General features: G+C 53.9%; 1 protein-coding gene across 1 annotated transcript in view; it reads left to right on the top strand.

Annotated features, from left to right (window-relative positions):
• SDK2 (sidekick cell adhesion molecule 2) overlaps nucleotides 1-16,173 on the top strand; it is a gene marked incomplete at its 5' end in the record, with an annotated part of 304,863 nt that overhangs the window by 269,375 nt on the left and 19,315 nt on the right. Inside the window, 4 exons of the mRNA XM_080712340.1 lie at nucleotides 5,410-5,596; nucleotides 7,642-7,779; nucleotides 9,514-9,675; nucleotides 12,184-12,309. Coding sequence (XP_080568466.1) covers nucleotides 5,410-5,596; nucleotides 7,642-7,779; nucleotides 9,514-9,675; nucleotides 12,184-12,309 — 613 coding nt within the window. The remainder of the gene's footprint in view (nucleotides 1-5,409; nucleotides 5,597-7,641; nucleotides 7,780-9,513; nucleotides 9,676-12,183; nucleotides 12,310-16,173) is intronic.

The raw sequence follows: 16,173 nt of genomic DNA, 5'->3' as shown, positions 1-16,173 counted from the left end.
TGAAAACAGGAGGACCACAGGTTCAAAGCCAGCCTCAGCAACATAGTGAGACCCTGTTTCAAAATAAAGAGAGAAAGACAGACAAACAGAGAAAGAGAGACAGTGCTGGGGTGTAGCTTGGAGGTAGAATGTTTCTGGGTTCAATCCCCAGTACTTAAAAACAAAGAGTAGTGGGGGTGTGGTGGGAAGTGGTGACTGGCGTGGTACGCCCCTTTGGCCTTGGTCTACTAGAAGGCATTGATTGGTCCAGCAAATGTTTCCTGAGCCCCTGGGTGTGCGCGGCCATGCTGCCCGAGCCCCGCGGGGACTAGCTCCCAGGCTCAGGCCGCAGTACACCCTGCATCCGTCCCTCTCCCTGTCGGTCATCTTCTAACGAAGGTCCAGTGAGTGCTACGCAGCAAACCAGACGCGCCTCTGCAGGCACTTGTTACTGTCTGTGCCACCCTTGGCACCCTTGGGCCCTGACCACTCCCACACCCAGAGGGTGGCTCAGGCCGGCGACCATCTCCCCTTCACTGTCTCCTCTCCCGGGGCCTGCGGTCCACAGGGGGGGCGGAGCATTCTGAAATACGTTTTGTGCATGTGTGTCTGTGTGCGTGCACATGCTGCTTGGGGTTGAACCCAGGGGTGCTTTCCCACTGACCCACATCCTCCAGCCCTCTTTTACCCAGGGACAGTCCACCTGTTCTATTTCGCCCTACGTATTCTTTTTATTTGGGGAGCTCACTAAGTTGCCCCGGCCGGTCTCCACCGTCTCAGTTTCCCAGTCGCGGGGACCACAGCCTGATTTCCTCTTGACGTCCCTTCCTGACCTCGTGTTTTTCTTCCATTTGCCACCATTTGTTTGGTTGGTCCCTTTCCCTTTAGCAGAATTCCTGAAAATAATCTTCTGTACGTCCTGCACGCAATGCCTCCTCTGGAGCTCCCCTGAACACAGGCAGGTCCCCACCCGCCACCCTCCCGGGCTTTCCTGGCTGGGGCTGCTGATAAGCCCCAGTCCAGGATGCTCCGCCCTCTTCTGCTCTCTTCTCTCCTTCCTCCGGCTGGCTGTCCCTGCTCTCCCTCCTTTGCGGTCCCCACTCAAGCCCTGAATGCCGGAGTCCCCCAGGAATCAAGCCACACGCTCTGCCTAAGAGGTTCTGTTGAGCCCTGCGTGGCGGCGCACACTTGTCATCCCAGGGCTCCGGAGGCTGAGACAGGAGGAGCACAGGTTCACAGCCAGTCTGGGCAAGTTATCTAGGCTTTCAGCAACCTAGTGAAACTGTTTCCAAATACAAGATAAAAACAGGCTGGGGGTGTAGCTTGGAGATAGAATGCCTCTGGGTCCAATCTGTTAGTTGACACTCCCAAGTACCATCTCTGTGCAGATCACCCCCCTTGACCACTCTCCTGAGCAGGAGGTTCAGTAGGAACTCCTATGGAGTCCCAGTGGGAGAGGGAACGGCTTCACCAATGACCACCTCCTCACTCACTCATCTCCCCATTCACGAAGGCTCTGCGGGGGTGGGGGGGAGCGGGCAAGGTTGGAAAATGCAAGTGGCATTCACACACAGGGGCAGGGGAGGAGGAACAGAAATTTAAGCCAGGTAGCATGCAGAAACCACTTTGACCAGCAGGTGGCGCCAAATGATCAATCTTCCCTGCGTTTGGGGCCTGGCTGCAGTTTTTAGGATGTTCTCAGTTCAAAGTTCTGAAACTAGTTTTGTTGGTGGGAGTTTTTTGGGGGGAGTGACTTTTGTTTGTTTGTTTGTTTGTTTGTTTGTTTGTTTGTTTGTTTTTCGGTACTGGAGATTGAACCCAGGGGTATTCTACCTCTGAGCTATATGCCCAGACCAATTTTTTTTTTTTTTTTTTGGTAACAGAATCTCACTAAGTTGTAGAGGGTCTCACTAAGTAGCTGAAGCTGGCTTTGAACCTGCAATCCTCCTGACTCAGGCTCCCAAGTACTGGAATTACAAATGTGCACCACCATGCCTGGTCTGAAACTAGTTTTAAGAATCTGCTGTGAGCCGGACATAATGGCACACACCTGTAATCCCAGTACATGGGAGGCTAAGACAGGATCACAGGTACAAGGCCAACCTCAGCAATTTTTGTGAGACTCAGTTTCAAAATAAAAAATAAAAATATAGGGCTAGGTGTAGCTCAGAGGTAGAATGCCCTTTGGCTCAATCCCCAGTAGCAAAAAGGAATCTAATATGTGTTGCTGGGTATGGTGGTACATGCCTGTAATCCCAGTACTTGGGCTGAGACAAGAAGGTGGCAGATTCGAAGCCAGCCTCGGCAATTTTGCAAGACCGTCAGCAACTTAACAAAACCCTGTCTCAAAATAAAAAATAAGCCAGGTATGGTGGCGCATGCTTGTAATCCCTGCACTCGGGAGGCGGAGACAGGAGGATCGCACAGGTTCGAAGCCAGCCTCAATGGCTTAAGAGGCCTCAATGGCTTAAGAGACCCTGTTTCCAAATAAAAATATAAAAAATAGGTCTGGGAGTATAGCCTGGAGGTAGAAGGGTTTCCAGGAATCCCAGTACCACCAAAAATAAAAAATAAAAGCCAGGCATGGTGGCACACTCCTGCAATCCTAGTACTTGGGAGGTTGAGACAGAAGAATCCCAGGTTCCAGGACAGCCACAGCAAAGAGTGAGACTCATCAACCTAGTAAGACCCTGTTTCAAAATAAAAATTAAAATAAATTGGTCCGGGGATATAGCTCTGAGGTAAAATGCCCCTGAGTTCAACACTCAGTATCACACACACACACACACACACACACACACACACACACACACACACACGTAATGGTTTTGGATGTCACCATGGGTTCTTGTTCTTAACTACTTTAATAAAAGATACAGGCCAGGCATGGTGGTGCCCACTTGTAATCCCAGCATTTGGGGGGTTGAGACAGAAGGATCACAGTTCGCAGACAGCTATTTAGTGAGGCCCTTTGCAACTCAGTGAGACAATCTTTCAAGATAAAGAATAAAAAATACGGCTGAGGGTGTAGCTTGGAGGTAGAATGCCCCTAAGCTAAGTTTCACTACTACAAAGGTAGAAAGAAGGGACAGAGCAATCAAAGCACTGCGTCAGAGGGACACAGTGGAGTGCCCTGAAAGTAAGGTACTGAGGTCTCTGCACACATAACGTTTTTTATAAGAATTTATTTTTTCCTTCCTCCCATCCTGCTTAGCCATTGCTCCTCTTTTCCCATCAAACGCAGGTGCAGGCCTCTGGTTATCTCTGCTGTGTGAGCTTTTCTGTTAGCTTTCTCTGTCCATCCTCACAGAGATGGGCGGGTCTGACATCACGGATCAAAACGTGTGACCTGGTTGGCAAGGTCAGGGGGCTGCATGGTATATGCCCACTTCGGTTTGGCTTTATTTTTACTCTTATTCAAAGCATATATTGTCCGCTTGTGTCCTTGGTGAGTTCTTGGCTTTTCCCTATCTGTCTGCTAGAAATTACTTATTATATTGAAAGCAAGTTTTGTAATAAAAAAAAAAGACACAGAAATATAGTCTTTTAAAGTATGGAAGTTTCAGGGAGCTATAACTGTTTATGCTATTAGTAATTAATATCAGGTTAATATAGCTTGCTTTTTCATCTTTTAACTTTAGTCTAAACTGTTGTGAGAGTCTATATAATTCTTTTTCTAAGTGTAGGTGTCTGTGTTTTAACATTCAGTGTTCAGCTGGGCTAACAGCCAACTTTTAGCTAACCAAGGTCAACTCTGGCTGCAGCTCTTAGCTGACAGCTTAGAGACAGAGAAAAGGATTTTATTGTTTTGCCTAAGTATGAAAATTTGTTATTAGCAATTAATACTGCCCTTATTATCAATCAATACAGACTCAATCCCTGACATTAAAAATAAAAAAGAGAAACTGGGAGTGATGGCGCACGCTTGTAATCTCCGTGCTTGGGAGGCGGAGACAGGAAGACTGAAGTTTCTGGTCAGCCTCAGCTACTTAGTGAGGCCCTTTGCAACTCAGTGAGACCCTGTTTCAAAATAAAAAGTAGGGCTGGGGTTAGGAGGCTGAGACAGAAAGATCGCACAGGTTCAAAGCCAGCCTCAGCTACTTAGTGAGGCTCTCAGCAACTTAGTGAGACCCTGTTTCCAAATAAAGTATAAAATAGGTCTGGGAGTATAGCCTGGAGGTAGAAAAGTCCCTGGGTTCCACCCCCAGTACTACCAAAAAATAAATAAATAAATAAATAAATAATAAAAAAGAAGCCAGACATGGTGGCATACACCTGTAATCTTAGTACTTGGGAGGCTGAGACAGGAGGATGCAGGTTCAAGGCCACCCTCAGCAATTTAAACCATGTTTCAAAATAAAATAGAGCTAGGTAGTATCTTAAAGGTAGAATGCCCCTGGATTCAATCCCCAGTATCACAAAACGAATCATCATCATCTGCTGTGAGTACCCAATTAGGAACACTAAGCCCTCTCTGGGTATGAAGCAGGGGGAGCGCTGGGAGCCATCGACTGCTCCTGGCCTTCGGAAGCTAGCCAACCCGCCCCGGGGGGGCACTGTGCCATATTCCTTGGCCCTTATGACTGTCACTCCTCATGCTGACCAAGTGGCATCCTGAACCCCACCACATACTTGACAAAACTGCAGCTCTGTGGGGTGGCCCGGCCAGGTCCCACTACTGGGGAACAGTGCCACCAGAAGCCAGCCCCGGCCGCCTGCCTCCTTAGCTAGCCCGGGTCCTCCTCGGCAGCAGGCTTGGCACACTAGAGTGTACATGCATCACCAGGCTTTGCAAACTGTAGAGTGCACGGGCTTTACGGAGGTCTTGTTAACCTGCGGGAGCTCACGCAGCAGGCCTAGGGGTGAGTGGCCGAGACCCGGTGCCTCACAGGTGACGGGACGCCGCAGCCCCTGGAGCCCCATCAGGCAGGTGATCTCCACCTGGTGCACTAGCAATCCAGCTAGGATCCTGCAGGGCAGAATTAGTAAACTCCTCCAGGATGTGTATTCTGAGGCTGCAAGACTCCACGGGCACTGCAGAGCTAAGCATCACAGGGCTCTGCCCCGTGGTACCCAGACTAGCTGAGGCTGGGCTCTTTGGCTATGAAAAGGAAAGTTCTGAAAAGTTTCCAAGCTGGCTTAGAGATGCTTCTTTACTGTTTCCTGAGTGACTCACAGCAGCAAAGGTGTCTGTGGACCACGCGTGAACAGGGGCAGGAGGGAGCCCCGCTGTGTGTAACTGGGCATGGCGGTACATGCCTAGAATCCCAGTACCTGGGAGGCTGGGACAGGAGGATTGCAGATTCGAAGCCACCCTCAGCAACTTTGCAAGATACTCAGCAACTTAACAAGATCCTGTCTCAAAATAAAAAATAAAAAGCTGGGCATCTCCAGCATCCTCACCTTGACGCATTGCCTCTGTGCCCACAGATTTATTTCTGGGAGGCCGAGCGGTGGAATCTTACGGAGCGGGTGAAGACGCTTTTCCTGGCTGAGAACGGTGTGAAACTCAAGAACCTGACCGGCTACACGGCCTACATGGTCAGCGTGGCGGCCTTTAACGCCGCCGGCGATGGGCCGAGGAGCGCCCCCACCCGGGGCCAGACCCAGCAAGCAGGTGGGAAGGAGCTGGGGGTTGGACCCACCTGGGGCTCTTGTAGGGAGTGGAGGCAGCTGCCTTATCCTGCTGAGGGTCTAAGCTGAGTCCCCAGGCGCCCATAAGACACCCTGCAGCAGGGGAGCACAGCTCGCTGTCCCCAGAAACCAGCTCTCGCCACCCCAGGCCCTGCGGATGAGGCACTGAGTGAGGCCCTCCAACTTAGTGAGACCTCGTTTCAAAATAAAGAATAAAAAATAGGGCTGGGAGCGGGTGTGGTGGCGCACGCTTGTAATCCCAGCATTCGGGAGGCTGAGACAGGATCGCGGTTCGCGAACAGCCTCAGCTACTTAGTGAGGCCCTTTGCAACTCAGCGAGATTTTGTTTCAAAAGAAAGAATAAAAAAATGGACTGGAGATATAGCTCAGAGGTAGAATGCCCCTGCGTTCCATCCTCAGTACCACAAAAAAAGAAGAGCCAGGCATGGTGGAGCATCCCCGCGCTTGGGAGGCAGAGACAGGAGGATCGCGCAGGTTCGAAGCCAGCGAGGCTGGCTTAAGAGACCCTGTTTCCAAATAAAAATATAAAAAATAGGTGTCTAGGAGTGTAGCCCAGAGGTAGAAGGGTTTCCAGGAACCGCAGTACCACAAAGGAAGGAAGGAAGGAAGGAAGGAAGGAAGGAAGGAAGGAAAGAAAGAAAGAGAAAGAAAGAAAGAAAAGAAAGAAAGAAAGAAAGAAAGAAAGAAAGAAAGACAGGCAAGCTGAAGGTAGAATGCCCCTGGGTTCAATCTCCAGAGTCAAACTGTGTGTGTGTGTGTGTGTGTGTGTGTGTGTGTGTGTGTGTGTGTGTTAATGGGGATGGAGCCCAGGAGCCTTCTGCCTCAGCCTTCTTTTCTTGTTTTTTAAACAGGGTCTCACTAAGTTACTGAGAGCCTCACTAAGTAGCTGAGGCTGGCTTTGAACCTGCACGATTCTCTTGTCTCAGCCTCCCAAGTACTGGGATTACAAGTGTGCACCACCACGCCCAGCTTAGGGCCAAACATTTTAAAAATAAAAGCTGCAGAGAATTGACTTCCAGAGTCAATTCCCAATTACGATCCTCTCTGAGGTCAAGCCCTGGTTCTAGGAAAACCGGTTCCCTCCACGCGCTCCCTGGGGTCTGGCTGAACATCTGAATGTGTCCGTCTGCCTGTCTGCCTGTCCCAGCCACTCTCTGTCCGCATCATGGGCGGATGTGAGACCCTGTGACTTCAGCAGCAGGACAGAGTGTTCCGTCCCACGTCCCTCTAGCCCGCCGGGGGCAGGCAGGAAAGGGCCTCTCTCCTTCAAAGATGCACTGGGGCCGGAAGCAAATGGGTCCAGATTAGCTCTGCGGGGAGGCAGGGCCAAATAGCCTGGCCCTCCAGCGCCAGCTCCACGCTGCAGAGGGGCCAGGGGGGCGGGCTCTCTGCTCCCCACTCAGATGGCCCCCACTCCCATATTTTTAGGGTTGCTCCAGGGTTTTCAGTCCAAGGAAGCACTTCTTCCGGAGCATCTGACGGCCCTTGGCTCGGCTCCTCTGCGCAGCATGGTGTCTCAGGGCCAATCCCAGGGATGGGAGGAAGCCGCTTTGGTCCCCTGCGTTTCTGGCATCTTCTTATTTAGCACAGGCCTCGTGTTCTGGGGCCCAGATACCCATCATCTTCTCTAAGGGGAGAGTGAAAGGGGTGCCCCACAGAGCCAGGAAAGAGCCTTGCCCCAGGGTGACCCTGGAGGTATCACAGTGGCTTGTCCTGGGCCGCTAGCCAAGGCTCAGAGCTTAGCAGGAAGACCAAATTCCCCAACTTTAGGGGAAAATAGTTTCCTTTTCTCCCAGTCCAGGGACTCTGGGTTTGAATAATGAAGTGCTAACATTGGGGGGGGGGGGACGACTCCAGGACCCTTCCGGCTGCCTTGGGGGCGCAGCCCCGCACTCCCACTCTTGTTCTTCCCGGGCCGGGACCCAACCGCCTGCTATTTTCTTGGAGCCAAGTCCAAGACTTTGAACATCCACAGAAGGAAGAAACAAAACTCTGCTGTCTCCCCAGCCCCCAGCGCTCCCGGCTCCGTCAAGTTCAGCGAGCTGACCACCACCTCCGTGAACGTGTCCTGGGAAGCCCCGCGGTTCCCCAACGGGATCCTGGAGGGCTACAGGCTGGTCTACGAGCCCTGCACCCCAGTGGACGGTGAGTGGGATCCGCCCTGCACGGCCCCGAGACCCTCACCTCACAAGGAAGGGCTGGCTCTCATCTGGGGCCCCGTCCCTGTCGCTACACACGTTAGATGCTGTGAGAGCCTCCCCGTATCAGCCAGGCATGGTGGCGCATGTTTGTAATCCCAGGACTTGGGAGGCTGAGACAGGAGGATCCAGGTTCAAAGCCTTGGTAACCTAGAGAGGCCCTCAGCAACCTAGTAAGACCCTGTTTCCAAGTAAGAAATAAAAAATGGGGCGTAGGCTGTAGCTTGGAAGTAGAATGCCTCTGGGTTCAATCCCCAGAAACACACACACACACACACACACACACACACACACACACACACACACACACAATCTTAAGCTTCCAGGCAGAGAATTATTTTTTTCTGATGGTACTGGAGATTGAACCCAGAGGTACTCTATTCTACCTCTGAGCTACACCCCTAGCCCTATTTTATTTTCGTTTTGAAACAGGGTCTCACTAGGATGTTGAGAGGCTCACTATTTGCTGAGGCTGTCCTCAAACCTGCGATCCTCCTGTCTCAGCCTCCCAGGTACTGGGATTACAGGGTGCACCACCACACCTAGCGTAGGATGCTCTTGATACCTGGGCTCAGTAGAGGAACAAACTGAAGCCAAAGACACGGGGCCAGCACTGGGGCCCGGGGCCAGCTCACAAGCTGCAAAGCCTGTCCCTTCATGGTGACCGGTGCGGACCGTGGACAGGGGCCTGAGACTCTTGTCTCAGCCCAGGCCTGCCCTCTGGCTTGGGATGGAGACCGCTTCTTGTGCCCTCAAGAACCTGGAAGGGCAGGTGGGGGCCCAGGGGGACCTCAGTTTATACCACTTTACACCTCAGGACTGAGGTGGAAGCTGGAGGTGGGGCCAGGTCAGATCTGGAGCAGGTCACCAGTGTCCCTTCCAGCTCCTGGACACTTGATACCTAGAGTCCAAGTTCTGCAAGACATATTACGTTGGGGGATAAAAGTAGGGGTTCAACCAATGCAGGGCACAGTCGTGAGCACAGCAGGGCGGTGAGTGCTAAAGGATTCTGGGGCCACTGAGGGCACAGACAGGACAGCCCTCCTCACACTTCTTAAGCTGGGAGCAGTGGCACACACTTGTCATCCCAGTACATGGGAGGCCGAGACAGGAGGGTCGCAGGTTCGTGGCCGGCCTCAGCTCTTTAGTGAGGCCCGTTTCAAAATAAAGAATAAAGCCAGGCATGATGGTGTACACTTGTAATCCCAGCACTTGGGAGGCTGACAGAAGAGGATCACAGATTCGAAGCCAGCCTCAGCTACTCAGTGAGGTTGGCCCTCTGCAATTTAGTGAGACCCTGCTTCAAAATAAAGAATAAAAAATAGGACTGGAAGTGTAGCTCAGAGGTAGAATGCCCCTGGGTTCAACCCCCAGTACCGTATCATACATACATACGTATACACATACAAAATTTAAGAAGGCCTGGGGTTGCAGCTTGGAGGTAAAATGCCCCTGGGTGCAAACCTTCTTTACCCACCCTAGCCCTTTTCCCCATGGACGGCTGGCAGGACCGTTTGTGGAGCAGCGAGGGCACATGGGCTGGGCGCCACATTTCAGCCTGCTTCAGGGGTGCCTGTCTGAGCCCATGTCTGGGACTCAGGCCCCTCCCGCAGAACCCCGTGGCCTTGGGGGCCCTGCGCACGCTGGCCGCTGCAAGCCCTGCTCGGTGCACTTCCCCCAGGGGTCAGCAAGATCGTGACAGTGGACGTGAAGGGGAGCAGCCCTCTGTGGCTGAAGGTGAAAGACCTGGCGGAGGGCATGACCTACCGGTTCCGCATCAGAGCCAAGACCTTCGCCTACGGCCCGGAGATTGAGGCTAACGTCACCACAGGCCCGGGAGAAGGTAGGGGGCGATGGGCCACTTCCCCTGCACTGCAAGCCAGCAGGGGCCCCGGGCTGGCGCGTGGGGCACGGAGCTCCCTTGCCCTGTCCTCAGCGTCCCCTCCCCACCTCCGCTGCCCTCTGGGCTCCGTGCTTGGTTCTTAGCATCCGAGTCCTTGGCAGCCTCAGGCCCATGCGCGTGGCCCAGCAACTCCACGCACTCCTCTCTCTTCCTCCTCAATCGCTCCAGCCTCCTCCTCCAATCAGGAAAGGATGCAGCCTGGCCCTCCCCTGCCTCTGGCTCAGCCCCAGCCATCTTCACTGCCCCAGAACCTCCACCCCTCAGCAGTGGCTCCCAGAGCAGAGGGTCCCCCTCAGCTCTTGGCAGAATGCCCCTCCCCGGGGTGACCTGCTCAGAGGTTTTCCTTGGTTTTCTGGGGCCGAGGAGAGGCGCCCTGCCATCTGCGCTGACCACAGGGACCCCTGCAGAGTTGGTGCCTCTAGAGACTTGGGTGAAAGGGCAGCCTCTCCATAGCCAGGGCCTGCTGCACCCCCCACCGTTAGCACCCCTCCCCGTGCTTTCCCCCTTGATGCAGCTGAGTTCTGTTTGTATTTGTGTGTCTAGATGAACGCCCATCCTGGAGGCCCCCCTTAATTCACCCCTTTAACTGCATCCCCATGCCGTCCTCCTGCACCCCTGCCTCCCTCCCCCAGGTGTGCGTGGTGGTTAGCGTTTAGCCTCCTGTCTCTGGGTGCAGGTTGTCTGAATCTAAACCCAAAAGCTAAGCCGGGCGTGGTGGTGCACGCTTGTAATCCCAGCATTCAGGAGGCAGAGACAGGAGGATCGCAGGTCGCAGACAGCCTCAGCTACTTACCAAAGCACTTTGCAACTTAGTGAGACCTTGTTTTAAAAATAAAAATAAAAGGACTAAATTTCCCAGGCCCCTCCGCTACTTCCTTCCCTAAGAAAGTACACAGCCCCTCCCAAGCCTTCCCCAAACCTCCTTCCCGCCCCACCTGCCCATCAGCCAGCCAGTGTGGGCTGGGCTCCGAGAGGGGAGCCCCTGGGAGACTGGTCTCCTGCCTCTCCATGTGGGGTGGTCTGGCCTCCCCCTGAAGGCCATGAATGGCCACTTGGCTTTCTCTCTCTGGTCAGTCTCTGCTCCCAGGTCTTGTCCTGCAAAGGAGTGTCATCTGTCCCTGGGCTCCCTTAGGACACAGGAGGCAGCTTGCCCTGCATCTGCCCCAGCCCCGCCCACACCGCCTCTCACCCAAGACACCTGGGAAAGAAAATACCAGAGAGCCGGCAGGGAGAGGGAGGCCCCTCAGAGGGCGGGCGGAGAGGCTGGCCAGAGAGGCTGGCCCAGGACGGGCTGCTCACACTCAGAGCTTACCGTGTCCCCAGCCCGTGCCTGGGAGATGGAGGTAGGAGGCTGGAGGAGGGGTGGGGCACTCAGAGAGAAAGAACAGAGCCTGGCCTGGCTGGTGAGGGCAAGGGGGCCTGAGGGAGCAACAGCGGCTGTCCTCCTCTCTCCAAGCCAGGCAGCCATGGGCCCTGCTCACCTGAGCATCAGCAGCACAGAGGGGGGGGCCAGGCCCTGGCCCCGCCCCCTCTACATCGGAAGGAAGGAAATGAGCCATGTGGGTCCCAGAAGCACAGGCAGCACCCACCCTGTGCTGGGCTCTAGGGATACCAGGTGCCACTTCTCATGCCAACCAGGTGTAATGGGTGACTGCACAGGGCCCATTGTGGTGATGTCCACAGGGCGGGAGCCTGGGGACATGGAGCCCAGAGGAGAGGCACCAGGCTCTACTGAGAAAAGAAGGGTGCCCCGTAGGCAGACACTCAGCTCACTTCTCTGTCCACAGAAGCAGCCTCCGGTCTCCTGCCCCAGCTTCCCGCTGGCCAGTGTCCAGGCTGCTACCTGGACACACCTTCATGCCAGGCAGGGAGCCAGCTCTCCCCTCCTCCTTCCCCTCCTCACCTAACCGCAAGAGCAGTTGAGTGCGGAGGCTTCAGGCAGGAGGCAGGGTGGCCAGCCCCATCACACACCCGTGAGGGAGATGTGGGGAGTCCCTCAGCCCCCCCTCTACCCAACCCCAACCACCAGCCCACTCTGCCACCATGACACTCACCTCTACTGCCCCCCGCAATACAGCCCTTCAAGCCTTGCCCTCCAGAAGGCCCTGAAAGATGGACAGAGGCACAGGGGAAGGATTTGGGAATTGATCAAAACCACCCATCCAGTAAGTGCTAGGCCAGAACTAAGACCCAGTCCTCTGACTGCTCCAGAGATCTCCTGGGCCCTCTCCTTCCTGGGATTTGGAGTGAGAGGTATGGGGGTGACCGGAGGAGACCCTAGTTGACTCCTGGCAGGCCCCACTGAAGACCTGCATTGGCCTCCACACCTGAGGGTTTCAGAGGCTCTTGGGCAGGGTTGACCTTGTCTCCTCTTTGAGCACAGGTCGAGGGGCTTGGTGGCCATTCTGGATTCTGTGCCTCCCCGTGCCCACTGTGTGCCCTTTGCAGGTGCCCCGGGGCCGCCAGGAGTGCCAATCCTCGTACGCTACAGCTCCGCCATCGCCATCCACTGGTCCAGTGGAGACCCGGGCAAAGGACCCATCACGCGCTACGTCATTGAGGCCAGGCCTTCAGGTGCGAGCTGCTCAGGGCTGGGCCCTCCTAGCTGGCTGTCCCTGGGCTGAGTCTCCGTGGCTCCCCACCCCCTTCCTGAGTCTCCGCACTTGGGGCTGTGTCTCTCCTCTGCCTGGGGAGAGATTCATGCAGGTGGTGCTGTTGGGGAGTGGGAAACTGGGGAGGGGGGATCCTCTGAGCTGGACTCTTAGTAAAGGACAACCAGGAGGCCTCCAGAGAAAGGCTCATAGTACTAAGTGAGGCCTAACTCAAGTTGAGGATTGTTCTCGAAGCCCGAGGAGCAAGGGTGTGTCTCCCCTTGGTTACGAACTCTGTGTAGCCCTGTGGATGGATGCCGTGTCACCGTGGGGACCCAGCTGCCTCTCAGCTCTTCTCTCCCATCCCGGCTCTCGCAGTTCTTGTCACTGGACGAAACTCTCCCGTCAGGCCTGAGATCGAATCACAGGAACTTCCAAAGCCATCAGGGATGAAGGGCTGATAAGTCGCTGGGCGGAGGGGGCTGGCCCCGCTCAGGTGTCCCTGTGGTCTTGGCACCTGCCGCCCTGGCTCTCTGTTTACTCGCAGGAGCCCCGGCCCCCTCCGTTGCTAGGTTTCCAAGTTAATCAGAGGCGCCAGAGCCGGCCAAGAACAACAGGCTTGCTCTTTGTCTTGTGTGAAGCTATGGTTGGGTGATGGAGTCTAAGAATGAAAAGACTTTATTGCTCTAACCCCAAAAGCAAATAATCATCATCATAAGAAATAGAATATAAGTAGCTAATACTTCTGATGGGGAATATTAAAAATAGTGAAAGCTTGTTTATACCTAGAGCAGCTGGGTGCTGACCATCCCAATAGCAGAGTTCATAATTCCAGGAGCCCCTGAAGCCTCAGACACCCACCCGCCCCTTGATCTTTTGTTAACAATCATAGTTAGAGAGAGCTAATGCATCTAGCGGCTCTGATCCCAGCTCTGCCCGTGAGGCGTGAGGGGCTGGCTCGCTCCCCACTGCAGATGGTCCTTCCCTGACCCTCCGGTGCCAGCTGCCCAGTTGGCTAGGAGACCACTGCGGGCTTTTCCTAACCAGGGCCTGAGCCTGTTTGTTCCAACCAAGTTGGCCGACCTGGTGCCAAGCTGTGGAATGTTGGCCCCACAGTCTGGCCTATTGATTTTCCAGCGTTCCCTGGGAGGCCCAGCGTGAGTCTCTGGTGTTCCTCCAAGTTTGGGGCAGTGATTTGGTGCACGCAGGTGTTGCGTGCACCAAATCACTTGTAGCTTGTAGCTCTGTGACCTCAGGAAGATGAGCCAAGCTCGTGCTGAGCCTTGATTGTCTCATATGAAAAATAGGACTCTAGCTCCTCCCTCCTGCCACCGCCGTGAGCGTGAGCAGTCAAGCACATAGACCCGGGTGCGTGACCCAGGAGTCGTGACAGCTGTGTGTCCTCAGGTCATTGTCGTTGTTGCCACCGTTACCCCAGGTGAGCGAGAGAACTCGGAGGCACGTGAGGAAAACGGGCGTGTGCGGCAGCATGTGCCTCCCGAGGCACAAGACGCTGAAATCAGTCACGTTACACTAAAACCAAGGAGGAAAGGTCTCCACTCATCTACTCCACAAATTCTTAGACCGTGCCTGTGCTAGGTGCCAGTCTGTACAAAGACACACGAGGCGTGATCCTTGCCCTCGGGGGTATTTTAGAGCCTTGCAGGAAAGAGAGAATGGGGTAGAGAAAGAGAGAAATTAAACAAAAAGATGTGAGCAGATGATACTCAAAGCATAGAGGACTTAGCCGGGTACACACCTGTGATCCCAGTACTTGGGAGGCTGAGAGAGGAGGACCATAGGTTCGAGGACTGCCTCAGCAAGTAGTGAGGTTCCCACCAACCTAGAAAGACCCTATTTTTTTGTGTGGGTCTAGGGATGGAACCCAGAAGCATTCAACCTCCAAGCTACACCCCCTGCCCTATTTTTTATTCTTTATTTTAAAACAGGGTCTCACTGAGTTGCAAAGGGCCTCACTAAGTAGCTGAGGCTGTCCATGAACCACCATCCTCTGGTCTCAGCCTCCCAAATGCTAGGATTACAAGCATGCACCACCATGCCCGGTGAGAGACCCTATTTCAAAAAAGAAAAAGAATCTGGGTGTGGTAGCTCATACTTATAATCCCAGTACTTGGTTGGGAGGCTAAAACAGGAAGATCACAGGTTCAAGGACAGCCTCAGCAACTCAGTGAGGCCCTCTTCAATTTAGTGAGGCCCGGTTTCAAAATAAAAATATTTTAAAAAATAGGGCTGGAGGTATAATTTAGAGGTAGAATGCCCCTGGATTCCATCTCCAGTACCAAAAAAAAAAAAAAAAAAAAAAAAGGAGAAGCCAGCCTTAGCAACTTGGTGAGGCTCTCAATAACTTAGGGAGACCCCATTTCCAAATTTAAAAAAAAAAAAGGTCTGGGAGTGTAGCAGTAGACATAGAATGCCCCTGGGTTCCATCCATCCCTAGCACCACAAAAAATAATAGATAACTAAATAGCCGGGCATGGTGGCACATGCCTCTAAACCTAGTCCTTGGGAGGCTGAGACAGGAGGATCACAGGTTTGAGAACAGCCTCAACAAGCAGTGAGACACTCCTCAGCCTAGCGAGACCTTGTTTGAAAAGAAAAATAAAACAGGGCTGGGGGTGTAGCTCAGAGGTAGAATGCCCCTGGGTTCAATCCCCAATACAAATAATAAGACCAACAATGAGACCAAGGCTTAGGACCCTGGGCCTGGCAGGAGGATAGCTTGGAATGCAGACAGGGTCCCCGCGGCCTCCAGGTCTGGGAGGCTGATGCTAGAAGGGGCAGGCGGCCCTCCTCAAGTCCTGCGTGTACCTGCTCTTGCTCCAAAGTTCTGAAATGCGGGTAGGGTGGCCATGCACACACCTCCGCCCACATTCTGAACTCACAGACTGGATCTGTTCAATGGCATGGGTTCATCAGCACAGGAAACAGTGCAGTCTGGAGCTCCTGAACCCTTCCAGAAAGCTGCTGTCAGGCCGCTGGAGAGAGGAGCTCAGCCTGCCAAGGTCCTTCCAAGAGGAAGGACCCACAGGCCCGTGAAGAGGGGATCTGACTAGGCCCAGGTGGCTCACTCCAAGGTGTCATCTCCAAATTCTCTCTCACTAACACCAGCAAGAAGGCTGACCTCGCTCCGGGGGCCAAGCTGTTCCCAAGGTTCTACACAGAGCATCTGCCGGGGCGCCTCTGGCCTCCTGCCACCCTGATGGATGCCCCGGGCCCTTGGTGATGCTGGCCCAAGCGTAGGCAGATCCCCCAGAAGATGAGAGTGAATTGCATCCACAGAGGCAAAGCCTGGGGGGCCACAGACAGAGGGGAGGGGCCTGAGAGAGCTCAGGGGCTGAGAGGGCAGGGGCTTGGAGCCACATGTGGTGGAGGACAGACAGGATCCCCATGGTCTCTCTCCTCTAATCGCTAGTCCTAAGAAAAGAGGTTGCTGAGAATGGTCCCCAGCCAATCCAGGTCACTCAATAAAATGCTCTGGGGCACCAGACGAGGTGGTGCATGCCTGTAATCCCAGTACTTTGGGAAGTCGAGACAGGAGGATCGCAGGTTTGAGGACAGCTTTAGCAAGTAGTGAGACTCATCAGCCTAGAGAGATGCTGTTTCAAAATAAAAATAAAAGCTGGGCATGGTGGTGAATACTTGTAATCCCAATATTTGGGAGGCTGAGACAAGAGGATCACGGGTTCGCAGTCAGCCTCAGCTACTCAGTGAGGACCTCTGCAACTCAGTGAGACCCTGTTTCAAAATAAAGAATAAAAAATAGGGCAGGGGTATAGCTTGGAGGGAGAATGCCCCTGGATTCCATCCCCAGTACTGAAAAAAAAAA

The sequence above is a fragment of the Muscardinus avellanarius genome, assembly GCF_963383645.1.
Source record: "Muscardinus avellanarius genome assembly, chromosome: 16".
Classification (NCBI taxonomy): Eukaryota; Metazoa; Chordata; class Mammalia; order Rodentia; family Gliridae; genus Muscardinus; species Muscardinus avellanarius.
Note: the sequence above shows the minus strand (reverse complement) of the source record. Positions and strands in the feature narration are given on the sequence as shown.